The sequence below is a fragment of the Panicum virgatum genome, chromosome 9K (assembly GCF_016808335.1).
Source record: "Panicum virgatum strain AP13 chromosome 9K, P.virgatum_v5, whole genome shotgun sequence".
NCBI lineage: Eukaryota > Viridiplantae > Streptophyta > Magnoliopsida > Poales > Poaceae > Panicum > Panicum virgatum.
The window spans coordinates 43712411-43725782 of NC_053144.1; the positions used below are offsets into that span (position 1 = coordinate 43712411).

A 13372-nucleotide genomic window follows, 5' to 3' on the forward strand; every position below is an offset into this window, starting at 1 on the left:
CCAACTCTCTTTGAATGCTTTAGCTAGTACTGATAATACAAACTGCATTAAATTAAGGGCTTTGGTCAAAAACAATGTGATGCTCACATTGATGGACAGTGGGAGTTCTCACAGCTTTGTGGATTCTTCATTTTTGGAGAAGGTGGGTATCACTACTGTCCCTACTCTGCCAAAGAAGGTGAAACTGGCTAATGGACAGGTAGTGATATTTGATAAAGTGGTGCCACAACTGTCCTGGCGGTGTTAGGGTCACACCATCACTACTGAAATGAGGGTTCTGGATTTAGGAGCCTATGATGCTATCCTGGGATATGATTGGCTTCAACCCCCACATCCCAATGAGTTGTCACTGGGAAGACAGAACTAATACATTTATGCACAATGGCAAGGCAGTGTCACTACAGGGAGTTCAACCTTCAGAGGCTCAGGTTACAGCTGTTTCTCCTGACACAGTGCTCAAGTGGGCCAAGGGTAATGATATCTGGGCTTATGCTATTGTGGACTATGTTCCTCATGCTGTTCTTCCAGCACCTCCTCTTGTTATCCAACAATTGCTCTCCAAATACCAAGATGTTTTTGCTTCACCACAGACTTTACCTCCCTCTAGAAGGCATGATCACACCATTCCACTCTTGCCTGGTGCAGTTCCTGTGAATGCTCGACCCTATAGATATTCACCAGCCCATAAATATGAAATTGAGAAGCAAGTTAAGTAATTACTTGAGGCAGGCCTTATCACACACAGTAACAGCCCTTTTGCATCACCTGTTCTGCTAGTGCAAAAGAAAGATGGTACATGGAGGTTCTGTGTAGATTACAGAAGGCTCAACGAGCTTACAATTAAAGACAGATTTCCTATGCCTGTTATAGAGGAGATTTTGGATGAGTTGTTTGGATCCAAATTTTTTACAAAATTAGACATGAGGTCAGGTTATCATCAAGTCAGAATGTTGTTGGAAGAAGAACACAAGACAGCTTTTAAGACCCATCAAGACCATTACCAATTCAGGGTCATGCCTTTTGGGCTCACAAATGCCCCAGCTACTTTCCAATATATCATGAATGACATCTTAAGTCCATTCCTCAAAAAGTTTGTGCAAGTCTTTTTGGATGACATTCTGATATATAGTCCTACACTGGATGATCATGTTGTCCATGTTCAGCAAGTATTGGATAAACTGAAGGAACATCAGTTGTATCTCAAAGCCAGCAAATGCTCTTTTGCACAAGACAAATTGGAATATCTAGGCCATGTTATTTCTGGTGTATGGGTGTCCACTGACAGTAAATCTGATGCAATGTTGCAGTGGCCAAGACCAACAACAGTTACAGAACTTCGAGGTTTTTTGGGCCTCACAGGGTATTATAGACATTTTGTGAAGAATTATGGCACTCTAGCCAAACCTCTCACCCAACTTTTGAAGAAGAGGCAATTCTAGTGGTCTGATGCAGCTGAAGCAGCCTTTCTCCAGCTTAAATCTGCAATGGCATCCACTCCTGTTCTGGCCATGCCCAATTTTGCTGAACCATTTACCATTGAGACTGATGCCTGTGAAGATGGCATTAGAGCAGTGCTTATGCAGCAAGGCCAACTTATTGCCTTCTTAAGCAAAGCTTTGGGTGACAGTCACAAGAAGTTGTCCATCTATGAGAAGGAATTTCTAGCTCTGATCATGGCTGTAGAGAAATGGAGGCAATATATTCAGCGTCAGGAGTTTGTGATCCTTACTGACCACAAGAGTTTATCTTATCTCACTGAACAAAATTTACATTTAGAGCTCCAGCGCAAAGCTATGACACGACTCATGGGCCTCACATTCAAAGTGGTGTATAGGACGGGCAAAGAGAACATGGCAGCTGATGCATTATCAAGGGTTGGCCATCTCATGGCCTTGCAGGCAGTTTCTGCAGTACAACCTGCTTGGGTTCAGGAAGTCCTTAATTCGTACTCCACTGACCCTCAGGCCCAGCTTCTTCTTTCACAACTAGCATTACACTCCCCTAATTTTGCTGGCTATAGTTTGGAGACAGGTCTCATCAAACACCATGGGAAGATTTGGATTGGCAGCAATTCAGCTCTCCAGACTAAGTTGATAAATGCTTTTCACTCTAGTGCCATTGGGGGGCATTCAGGAGTTGCAGCAACCTACCAGCGTATGAAAAGGCTATTTTCATGGAAAGGATTGAAACAAGATGTGGATAATTTTGTCAAACAGTGCCTGATTTGCCAACAGGCCAAACCTCCTCATACACACCCCGCAGGTCTCCTTCAACCATTGCCCATACCATCTGGTGTTTGGCAAGATATTTCCATGGATTTCGTGGAGGGTCTGCCCAAATCTGAAGGGTATTCTGTTATTCTCTTGGTGGTGGATCGTTTTACTAAGTATGCACATTTCATCCCCATCAAACACCCCTATACTGCTCCAATGATTGCTCGGGTGATTCTGGACAACGTTGTCAAACTTCATGGCTTGCCCAAGACAGTGGTCACAGATCGTGACAAGATCTTCATGAGTTCTTTTTGGAAGGAATTGTTCAGACTCTATGATGTGAAACTGCTGTTCAGCACTGCTTACCATCCACAAACGGATGGCCAAACCGAGCGCGTCAACCAGTGTGTTGAAATGTACTTGCGTTGTGCAGTTCATAACTCTCCTCGCAAATGGAAATCTTGGCTGGCCCTAGCTGAACTGTGGTACAATTCCTCTTATCATACATCACTGGGTTGCACTCCCTTCAAAGCACTCTATGGGTATGATGCAAATGTTGGTGCTCTGCCTACAGACTCTGTTACCAGTGCTGACTCCCTGAGCTCCGAGGCAGTAAAAGAATGTCAACTGCAGTTGCAGCTTTTGAAGGAACAGTTAGCTGTTGCCCAAAACAGAATGAAGCTTCAAGCGGACAAGAAACGCACTGATCTGGTGTTTCACGTTGGTGAAAAGGTTCTCCTCAAACTCCAACCCTATGCTCAAACTTCCGTGGTGAACAGACCCTATCCCAAGCTCTCCTTCAAGTACTTTGGACCATATGAAGTGATCCAGCGAATCAGGAAAGCTGCTTATCGTCTTGCTCTTCCTGAAGGTAGCCTTATCCATCCTGTCTTCCACGTTTCCCAGTTGAAACCGTTTGTTGCAGATTATACTCCAGTGTACAACGATCTTCCGAAGCTGGTGGATTTGGAAGCATCGCCACTCATTCCAGAAGCTGTCTTGGACCGTCGTCTGGTGAAGAAAGGCAATTCCGCCATTCCTCAGGTCCTCGTGAAGTGGTCGTCCTTGCCGGCAACTTCAGCAACTTGGGAAGACCTCTACGTTCTCCAGAAGCGTTTTCCAGCGTGTCTTGCTTGGGGACAAGCAAGTGCTTCGGCGACTTGGGAAGACCTCTACGTTCTCCAGAAGCGTTTTCCAGCGTGTCTTGCTTGGGGACAAGCAAGTGCTTCGGCGGGAGATGTCACGCCGGTGCCAGCGTGACAAGCATGAGTCATCGTCCATGTAACAAGGTTGTTACGCTAGCTGTCAATTGAAGGGAACATGGTTTGGTGTAGGGCCCACTGGGCAGTGTGTGAGCCGTGCGCATATAAGCCGGCGCGTCTGTATTACTGGACATGAAAAATCTGAAAAGTAAAACTCGTTACGCAAGGGGAAAAGGAGACCTCCTCCTTCCCCAAGTTATCCGAAACTGAATCCCCTTGTTGAATCTCACGTTGGCGGCCGCGGGTGTGACACCCTTTTTTTTAAAACACAGTATAAACTTAGCCGCTTATAGTATAAACTTAGCCGCTTATATCATAACGGTCATAAACACACGCAAACTTACCTCCATAAATACACACATAACTCTACCTCTCCGAGAAACTGAGCCAAAATATTCTCAAAATTGATAAAGTCATCACTAACGTCTCACTATCAATAGATACGTCGCCTACTATTGAAAGAATAACGCAAGACTCAACCCCTGATTAGCAAGTTCCACCACAAGAAACCTTACCAACTAAGCTAAACTCAGTTCGCAGATATTCCATGAATCCTTCCTTCCCCGAATTCATGATATGTAGAATGCCTTGTATGTGAACCTTTGGACAATCTTTGCAAAGCTAACATATACATACATAATAGACATAACAAGTGTTTTCCTCGCATCCACGATAAAGGCGATCCAAAATTTCGATCAATAAATATACCGGTAGTCAACAGTGGCTTTTCCAACCGTTGCAGATCAATGATGCAATGAAAAGTGGAAAGTAAAACCAAAAGAATGCACGGTTTGTATAAACTTAACATTAGGAATTGAAGAACAAGGCACGACGGTTCAAGCAACGATTTGCCCAATTCCATAACAGGCCAGGAAAAAGGTACATGCACAAGAATGTTTTCTTTGACAACATTATTCGAAGTCTATCAGCAGCTTCAGACGTAAAAGAACTGCAGCAGTTCCGCGTCACTCGTTCAATTCAACGGAAGGATCAGATCACCTGCACAAGGATGAGAAAAGACTGATGTAGTTATTTATGTAATTCAACACACGACAATTATTACATTCTATAGATAGACAAGGATTTTCATGATGGATGGAAATAGATACACCAAGTATTGTCATGATAGATGGAACAGAGCAACCGACATTGTGAGAAGAATGACTACGTGTTCCCATCAAATGTGCAACAACGTAAAGTCGTAAAAAAGCAAGAGATTGTTCGAATGAGAGATTGCACCCTGGCACCAATAAATTATATTTCTAGAAAATAAGACAATAAAGCTACCTCAAATATTCCATAATCATAGCCACGAATAGCAATATCTTCTTTCTTTTCATGTCATGAGAATATTAAAGAATCGATTGGTATTATTCATATCAAACCTAAGAATCAGGTAAAGACAGAGATACAAAGATGTTCTTGATAAAAACTGATATCTAGACAGCATGCACAGATTTTGCAGCTATATTTCTAGTCATTTAAGCTGTTCACAAGTACTGATGAGTATTTTCAGCCATTCAGTTTGTCCTTAGCTATAATCACCAGTGGAGACATTAGTCTAAAAAATCTTTAGATACTCTCTGTACAACACCACTCTGAAGCCCCCAGAGTCTTTCATGTAACCATTGTCCTCGAATATCTCAGTACCACACTAGTCCAGTTCCCCACCTATTACAGTCAACAATCAGTATAGCAGGGATGTAACTAGGATACATAATATCCCTATATTATTGACGAATATTGGAATATAGGGTATACCATAGGCCTAAATATGTGGGATATGGTATGCCAAGTTCCCCCACCTATCAGTTATCACAATCAACAATCAGTATAGCCCAAAATTGACGAATTAAGTTGCACCAGAGAGAAGATATATGAATAAAATCAGCATAAATACTAACTAGAGTCACGGTCTAAAATCAAAATGTCTCATGAAATTCTAGTGAAACACACACAGAAAATAACCTAAGGTTGTAACATTGATGGAATTAATAGTTGACTGGCAATCACTGTATATGGGTACAATCAAGAAATTTAGATATATAGTTATATCTCAGCTGTGTGATACATATCTTGGGTCCAGGCATGCAACCCCTAACAGGGAAATATTTCTGCCCACAAGTATCCAGTTCCCTTCCAAATTCAAGTGTAGCGCAATACCATGATCGCACAAATGATTTGCTAGAGGACATGAAGAAATCATGCTTTCAAAGGCTAAATGCACAAGGCAGATCAAACATACAGACAACTGAAAATCTTCCTGCATTTATCCTTGTCAGTTTAGCACTAATTCTATTATATTATACTCCATTTTACTTCAGGCTATCCCTTTCAGGTTACTACAGCCCCCCCCCCCCTCCTCTTAAAATGTACGAATGGAGAGTAATTGCAATGCATTTCCAGCATCACAAATAATTTTGGAATCCATTTCCTTTCCACCACACAGATTACTGCACAACATTCACAGACAGGAAACCATTTCATTTCAAGCCGCGTTTCGTTCCAGCAGGCCTCACCTCTCCAATCCAGGAACAGCAGCACGCGAAGCCGCAGCAGCAGAGCCGCTACTCCGCCTCGACGACCTTCTTGGGCTCTGCGCTCCAGAGAAGGAACAACCGAATCAACCAACCGATCAAACTCGACAGAGCAAACGAACGGACAAGACGAAGCATGAAGAGGGATTCGGACCATGGAGCTCGGGCGGGCGGGCGTCCTTGCCCCATCCAACGCCGCGGGTGGCGTCGAGGTACTGGTCGACGAGGTGGCGGCACTTCTGGTGGTGGTTGATGCCCTCGATCCGGTAGCACCAGCGGAGGCGCTCCCGGATGATCTTGGCGGTCTCGATCTGGATCCACTTCTCCCGCACCAGGTGCTCCCGGTACTCGAGCATCGCCACCGGGTCCCCATACGGGTTCTTCGGGTCGAAGTTGTCCGGCGGCTGCTCGTCGAACTCAACCTTCGCCTTCCGCACCATCTTCGCCGCCCGCCGCCGCCGCTCGCTCGCTCGCTCGCTCCGCTTGGGTGGGGAATGGGATCGGTGGTGTTCTCGTCTCGATCGGAGGGGAGACAGAGCTGAATGGGTTGCCGAACCAGGCCCGTGGGCTAACAGGCATAAGTGGACCAAGGCCCAGCAGATCGAAGTGCAAGTTGGGCTCACACCGCTGGTTCCGCCCGTTGGCTCCGCGTCGGCGCGGCCGAGCTCAGAGGCGGGCCGCTGGTTCCGCCCAGCCCCAGTCGGAGCGGGGCTTCCTGTATATGTTGTGGAAGATATATAAATTATTTATTTTTAAAATTTATTTGGTCTAATTATTTTGTGTAAATTTCTACAATTATATTCAATATTTTGGTATAATTAATTCACTGTTTATATTAAATAAATTCAACATTTAACGATTAAAATATTAAAATTGTACAAACAAAATGTTAAAACTGGGAGAACAAAATGTTGGAACGTTGAAATTGAAATGTTGAACGGTAACCAAGTGGCTTCCGGCGAGCCGCAGCGCGGGCGGCGGCATGGGCGCGCGGAGCAGGCAGCGGTGTGCGCAAGCCGAGGCAGTGGGGGTGCGCGGCGCAGGCAGCAGCGCGCGGGAGCAGGCAGCGGCGCACGGAGCAGACAGCGGCAACGGCGGTGGGGCAAGCGCGGGGCAACGCATGGAGCATGCAGGGGCGGCGGCGGGGCGGCACGTGGGCACGTCGTGCATGGGGGCGGGGCATGCGGGGTGGCGCGGGTGACCGGCCACAGGAGAGAGAAGTGAGGGAAGGGAGAGGAAGATAGATTTGAGATAGATCTAAGGGCTGTGATTCTTTGCACGAATCTCAAATACTGGAAGTTATGTTGGAAAAAAATTTCCGGAAGATAGATAAAAGGGTTAATTGGTTCTGTGCCATTACAATTTGGCAAGTTCGGAGATCTGCCATTACAATTCGCATAATTGGGTACGTGCCATTACAATTCTCACTCTACCGGGCTAACGCCATTTTGTACGCCTGGCGCGACGTCGGCCCATCTGCAGGGTATCGTATACCCCCCTCTTCCGTATGTCCCAGTTTGCCCCCGCCTGAAGCGATAAGGTCGGCTCCGGACGTCATCTTCCTCCTCCGTCTTCTCCTCCGTACCCCCTCCTGCTTCTCCGTCGTCGTCGCCTACCCGCTCTCCGGCGACGACTTCAACGAGGGTGAGCGAGGATGAGCGAGGGTGGCAGCCCGCACCTAGCCTCATCTGGGTCAACCCCTAGCATGGACGGGAATCGGCTCCGCCTGGTAGATTGCCCCAACTGCAAGTGTCGTTTGATCTGCATTCGGAGTAAGTAACCGGAAACGTTTAATCAGTTGTTCTTCAAGTGCCCCTACAATGTGCGGGCGATTTCGTTTGATTTCATTGCATCTCTCCTTTGCTTGAACCCCCCCCCCAATTTCTTCTCTAAGCTAGGGTTTGGGTACTGTACAGGGAGACCCCAACACGTGGATGGATCAGGTCTGAGCGTCAGTACGAGGCTTACTTGCGCATGATGGATGAGCGGAGGGAGAAACTGAAGCAGCATTATGGCGAAATCCAGGATCTTGCAGAAGCCAGGAGCACTGACCTTGTTTGTGACTTGAAGGAGCAGTTTGGTCAGTTAAAGAACCAGCAGGAAGAACTGAATGAGCAAGTTGACCCGGCTTTAGCAGTTTGTGTGTGTAACAGTTTGTGTGTGTAGCTGCTCTGTTTGGCATGTTGGTGACAATGGTGTTGAAGTAAACTGTGTGACAATGTTGTGTTGATGGGTTAGACGCCAACAAGTTGTATGCTGTTGGATGCTTTTGGATGCTTTTGGTAGTGACAATGTTGTGAAAATAGATGGCAATGCAGTGATTACCCTTGGTGTAAGGCTGGCTTGATGTAATGCAGTGACTATGGAAAATTTGGCAGCAAGTAAAAATCTGCTGACTTGACATGCACTTAAATTTCACTAAAATTTGTTAGCAAGTAACACAATGGAACACATATAAGCAGATGCAACATTACATTCCAAGTTCTCAAGTTCACAGCATGACTTGACATAATAAACTTCTCAAGTTCACAGCTAACAAGTTCACAGACATGACCAAAGCATGACTTGACAAAAGACAAGTTCACAGCATTACTTCACAAAAGACAAGTTCACAGCCTTGCTAACAGACAAATTACATTCCAAAAGTCTTGCTAACAGCCAAGCTTCAAGCTTCGACTCTAACCAAATACTTCAAGTGTTGAGCCAAGCTTTTAGACTCCTGACAACACGTGGAGCAGGAGCTACTTCAGCTTGCTTCTGTTTCTTCTTGGCTGGGGTCTTCTTCTTCTTGGGGATCTTCTTCCTCTTGGGGCTTTTCTTCTTGGGGGGGTCTTCTTTTTTCTTCTAAGATGGCCCAACCATGTCATCAGTAGCAGGCCTCTCCTACAAGTTGCCAATTGACAGTTGTGGTTATGGTACAGTTATTTTGTAAAGCAAAAAATGGAAGCCTAACCAAACATGTAATTATGGAAGCCTAACCAACAGAATCATGTAAAGACAAACAAAAAATGAAACATTTACCTCAACTGTCTTCTTATCCCAAACAGTAGAAGCATGTATACGCCATGGGCATCCCTGATGAGCACACTTGGCAATGAATCTGGTAGGATCTGTCTTCAGGTCTCTGAACTCAAAACCCCTTCTAACAGCATAATGTCTAATTGCTTTTCTGAAGGTCACAATATCAGGGAACAAGACACCCTTCTCAATATTTGGATGTTCAGGATCATGAATCACATTGAACTCTTGTGGATCTGCATCAGTGACCTCTGCCTCAAGAGGCACATCTCCTTCAGCAGCAGGCCCATTTTCATTAGATTCATGCCATGCAGAAGTGGTATGTGCATGAGATTCAGGTGGTTGTGCATTTGTTTCTATTGGCTCAGCAGCACCATTGTCAGTGCCTGCTGCTGAAGATGGTGGCACAGGCATGTATATGTGCTCATCATCTACACCAACATATTCCTCCTCATTATCAAATAAGTCTGGCTCTACTGCATCTGCCTCCTTAGCTGCAGTCCCTTGTGAATCTGCCACTTTGGATGCAGACGCTCCAGTTTGGTTAGCAAGTTCAAACTCATCGGGTGGGATAACACATAAAGGCTCTAATTCATCTGTTAGGACAACTTCTGCGATTTTGGAGTTGTCAAGGATGGCTACAACCAAATGGCAACGCATCTCCGACTTATACATTTCAAACAAATCACGCATTTGAAACTCTTCTGTTAATCTAATATCCTCACCCAATCTCTTGTGAAAAAACCAGACTGTGGCCGACTGGTTTGGTGCCCAATTCACCTTAGTTTGCAGACATTTCATCAGCAATTCAACCGTGTATGAGCCAAACTCCACATCCCACTTAATCACTCGGCCCTTAGAGTACACTTTCCTACCCATCGAATCCACAGTGAGGAACCCTTCCACCATAATCTCTAGCGCGAATAAATCAAGCTTATAAATAAGAGAAGAAATCGACACGGTCTAAGCAAAACCTACAATTTCGCCGTCCTCAAGTCAGATTGGAGAGAGAGAACTACACTTACCTGCACTCCACGCTGTCGACCTCCATCGCCGCCGCCCCCGTTGGGGGAGCTCCGACGGAGGGGGGACTCGCCATCTTCTTCACCTGACCAACATCGCACTCCCTTCGGCTACTCCCTTCGGCTTGACTCGCCCTCGATCTACAGTAGTCGCAGTTGTTTCTAGGGTTAGGGTTTGTCGGGAGCGAGCAAGGGGACCGAGTGAGGAAGAGGAAGTCAATGGATGGCGCTAATGGAGGAGGAAGACGGGAGCCGGCCTTATCGCTTCAGGCGGGGGCAAAATGGGACATACGGAAGAGAGGGAGGTATACGGTACCCTACAGATGGGCCCGACGTCGCGCCAGGCGTACAAAATGGCGCCAGCCCGGTAAAGTGAGAATTGTAATGGCACATACCCGATTATGCGAATTGTAATGGCAGATCTCCGAACTTACCAAATTGTAATGGCACAGAGCCAATTAACCTTAGATAAAAATAGATAGGGAGTCGGAGCAGGCGGAAGAAGCGGGCGTCGATGAGCTCCCCGGCGAGGTCGACCGTATCGGCGGCGAGCGGAGGCGCCGCCTCCGCCGCGGAAGACGTCGCGGACTCCATCGACGCGCTCTACCGCAAGGATGAGGCCGTGGCTGGTAAGGCGCCTCCCTCCCTCGTGCAAACCCTACGCCTCTAGCGACTGACCGATTGGGGTCGGCCGCGCCGCGCAGAGCTCAAGTCGGAGGTGATGGAGGCGCTACAGAGGGAGGTGAGGTCGCTCGACGACGACAGCTGGATGTTCGCCGCGCCGCGGTCACGCATCAACCTCGTCTCCAGACCCGGTAAGTCGGTAACAACACAAAAGTATCGAGGCATTTCTCCTCGAGTAGTTCCCTTTTGTGATCTGTTGTTGTTTATTAATGAATCTGTCTATGGTCTAATTGAGTGTAGCACGGTTTTAGTGTTCTTGGTAAGCGTGCATTGTATGTTCTGGATTCAGTTGCCTGATTGATTGTGCTGCTGCTAGGTGATGGTTGGGGTTTTGACTTACAGTTTTTATTTGTTCCCCGATGGGGGCATGTATCTATCAGGTACTTACCTGCCCAAGCAACAAGGGAAACTCGCGGAACTGGGCCAAGCATCTAAGAAAACAAGAAATTTCTAGGGCATAGGCATTGGTGGTTGCAACTTGCAAGAAGCCTACTACATGATGATTAATGAAGGCTGAGAGTCCGCTTATGTTCTGTAGTATTGAGGATGATTTTGGGTCCAGTTTAAAACCATCTAGTTGCTTCCTGATAATTTAGTTTCAGGCAGTGTTCATGACTTGTGCCTTTCTTATCTTTTGCATACTCAGGTTGCTTTGTTTTTCTCACATTCATCATCATGATTCGTATGTTTTTCTTTGTTTTTTTAAATATGATGAAACAAGACATAAAATACATTGATAAACACATCCACTGAACACTAAGTTTTGCTCCCTTTAGTCCTCACCATCACCTGATTATACGCGTATTATTTAGTGATCCTAATTGCTTATTCTAATACTCCTTGATTATACCTATTGTATCAAACAGCAATGAAAGGCCATATACAGAAATTTATTTCCCAAACGTTTCTGTTACTCCAACATACCAAATTGAACTTGACAATCAATGTGCATTTTTTTGATGTTATATTAGGCTATGTACCATTGGTTTTTGAAAGTTGTTTCACTCAATTGACAGTGTCGGGGTGTTCTTTACTGTTACTAAAAGCAAGGCACTTGACAGTTAGAGTAGCCTATATGGTGATTCTTAGGCTTTCTATTATTTTCGCTTCTTTTCTTTCTTTCGAATGTGAATGATGCAGTTCTGCACTTATATGCCATGTTGAACAATGCAAATGAATAAGGGAAACTGTAACTGTATCAGTAGCTTGATAATACCATGGTTCAGACTCCAGAACTTCAAAATGCTAGAGATTCAGATTAGTGTGAATGATGTACTATAGTGGTCAGGCATTGAGGCCTCCAGAAAGGACTTTTTACTAGATCCTACAAAGGAAGTTGGCTTTGTACCTGTCATTTTCTCCAGGGGTAGTGCTTATTGTCAGTAGCCATGTTCACTGAAGAATGATGCTTCATCTTGAAGTTGACTTTGTGAATGCATTGTCCACCATGGGTATAGCAGACATAAAAAAGTTGAAAAACTCATTGAACACTAAGTTTTGCTTTGTGGTCCTCACTCAGTTGTGTGGAAAGCTTGCAAGATAAAAAATCATCTCTCATCATGACTACATTAAAACTTAGATTCATCATTCTAATTTGATCATCTTTTTAGTATGGCTGATTCTGAATGCTAATATATTGGGTGCTTGTTATGAACTTATAATTTAGTTAACGGACATTTTTGTTACCCCAACATTCTGTGTTGGATGTCACAATGAATGTGCAGTGTCCTGCCTTTTTATAGGGGTATGTACCATTTGTTTTATAAATCATTTGATTCTCTATGCCATGTTGGGCATAGGTAATGCTTATGAAAATAAAATACAATGCGATGTCCCAGAACTTAGAAATGGCAGTGCTTCAGATTGATGTGAATGATGTATGCAGTACGGTACACACTATAAGCTTTCTTATTTACCATGCTTTGAGACTTTTGGAAGGAATTTTTTGCTAGTATGTACAAAAGTAGGTTGTGTACCAGTCATTTCTTCCTGAGGTGATGTTCGTTCTCAGTAGCCATGTTCATTTAAGATGATGCAATAAGTTGTGAGACTTTGTGAGTGTATTTGCCAATTGTCATCATGATCACATTGCAGTGAACAAAATGGAAGAAACTGGAACACTTATTTCTTCTTTTCTTAAATGCATTTTTCGTATAAGATAGTAGCCTATAATGTTCTAATAAGTTGCATGATGCTACTTCCAGTATAGTCTGCCATGAAGTAGGGCATAATCTATTTTACTTATAGATGTGTTGATACTTTTGCTTGAGTCCCGGACTAGCAAAAACACTGAAAGATTGTATTTTCTGCCTAAAGACACCTTTACTACATTATGTTGTCTTTTTTTCCCCCTATTTGAGCTATTGGCTGGTTTTTAGTCAGGTATTCTCTTTCAGATTTTATCTGTAACATTATTGCCAATTATATATCCATTTTTTTAGTCCGGCAGGTGCATTGCCCAATGGCATAAACTATATATGTTTGTGTCACATGGTCTTTAGCATCACGATGTTGCTGATTTTAAAGCTATGTTACGGAAAGTATGAAATTAATGCCTCAAGATTTTGCATGTCTTGATATTTACCTAATATCCTGCATTTGCATGTCGGCAGATCTATATGTAACTGATTTCTTTC

The 13372-nt window shown here is 44.6% G+C and overlaps 2 protein-coding genes across 2 annotated transcripts; one reads left to right on the plus strand and one right to left on the minus strand.

The window, feature by feature from the left end:
* Nucleotides 1-4155: 4155 nt before the first annotated feature.
* On the minus strand, nt 4156-6577 carry LOC120651554 (NADH dehydrogenase [ubiquinone] 1 beta subcomplex subunit 10-B-like). The gene is made up of 3 exons (XM_039929072.1): nt 6167-6577; nt 5995-6071; nt 4156-4474 (listed from the first exon to the last, which is right to left on the minus strand). Exons 1-2 carry the CDS (start codon nt 6450-6452, stop codon nt 6043-6045), a joined length of 315 nt encoding a protein of 104 aa, XP_039785006.1. The 5' UTR covers nt 6453-6577; the 3' UTR covers nt 4156-4474; nt 5995-6042.
* Nucleotides 6578-6637: 60 nt separating this feature from the next.
* LOC120651555 (protein SAMBA-like) lies at nt 6638-11406 on the plus strand. Its single transcript, XM_039929073.1, has 4 exons — nt 6638-6708; nt 10537-10681; nt 10757-10867; nt 11117-11406. Exons 2-4 carry the CDS (start codon nt 10567-10569, stop codon nt 11188-11190), a joined length of 300 nt encoding a protein of 99 aa, XP_039785007.1. The 5' UTR covers nt 6638-6708; nt 10537-10566; the 3' UTR covers nt 11191-11406.
* Nucleotides 11407-13372: the final 1966 nt, after the last annotated feature.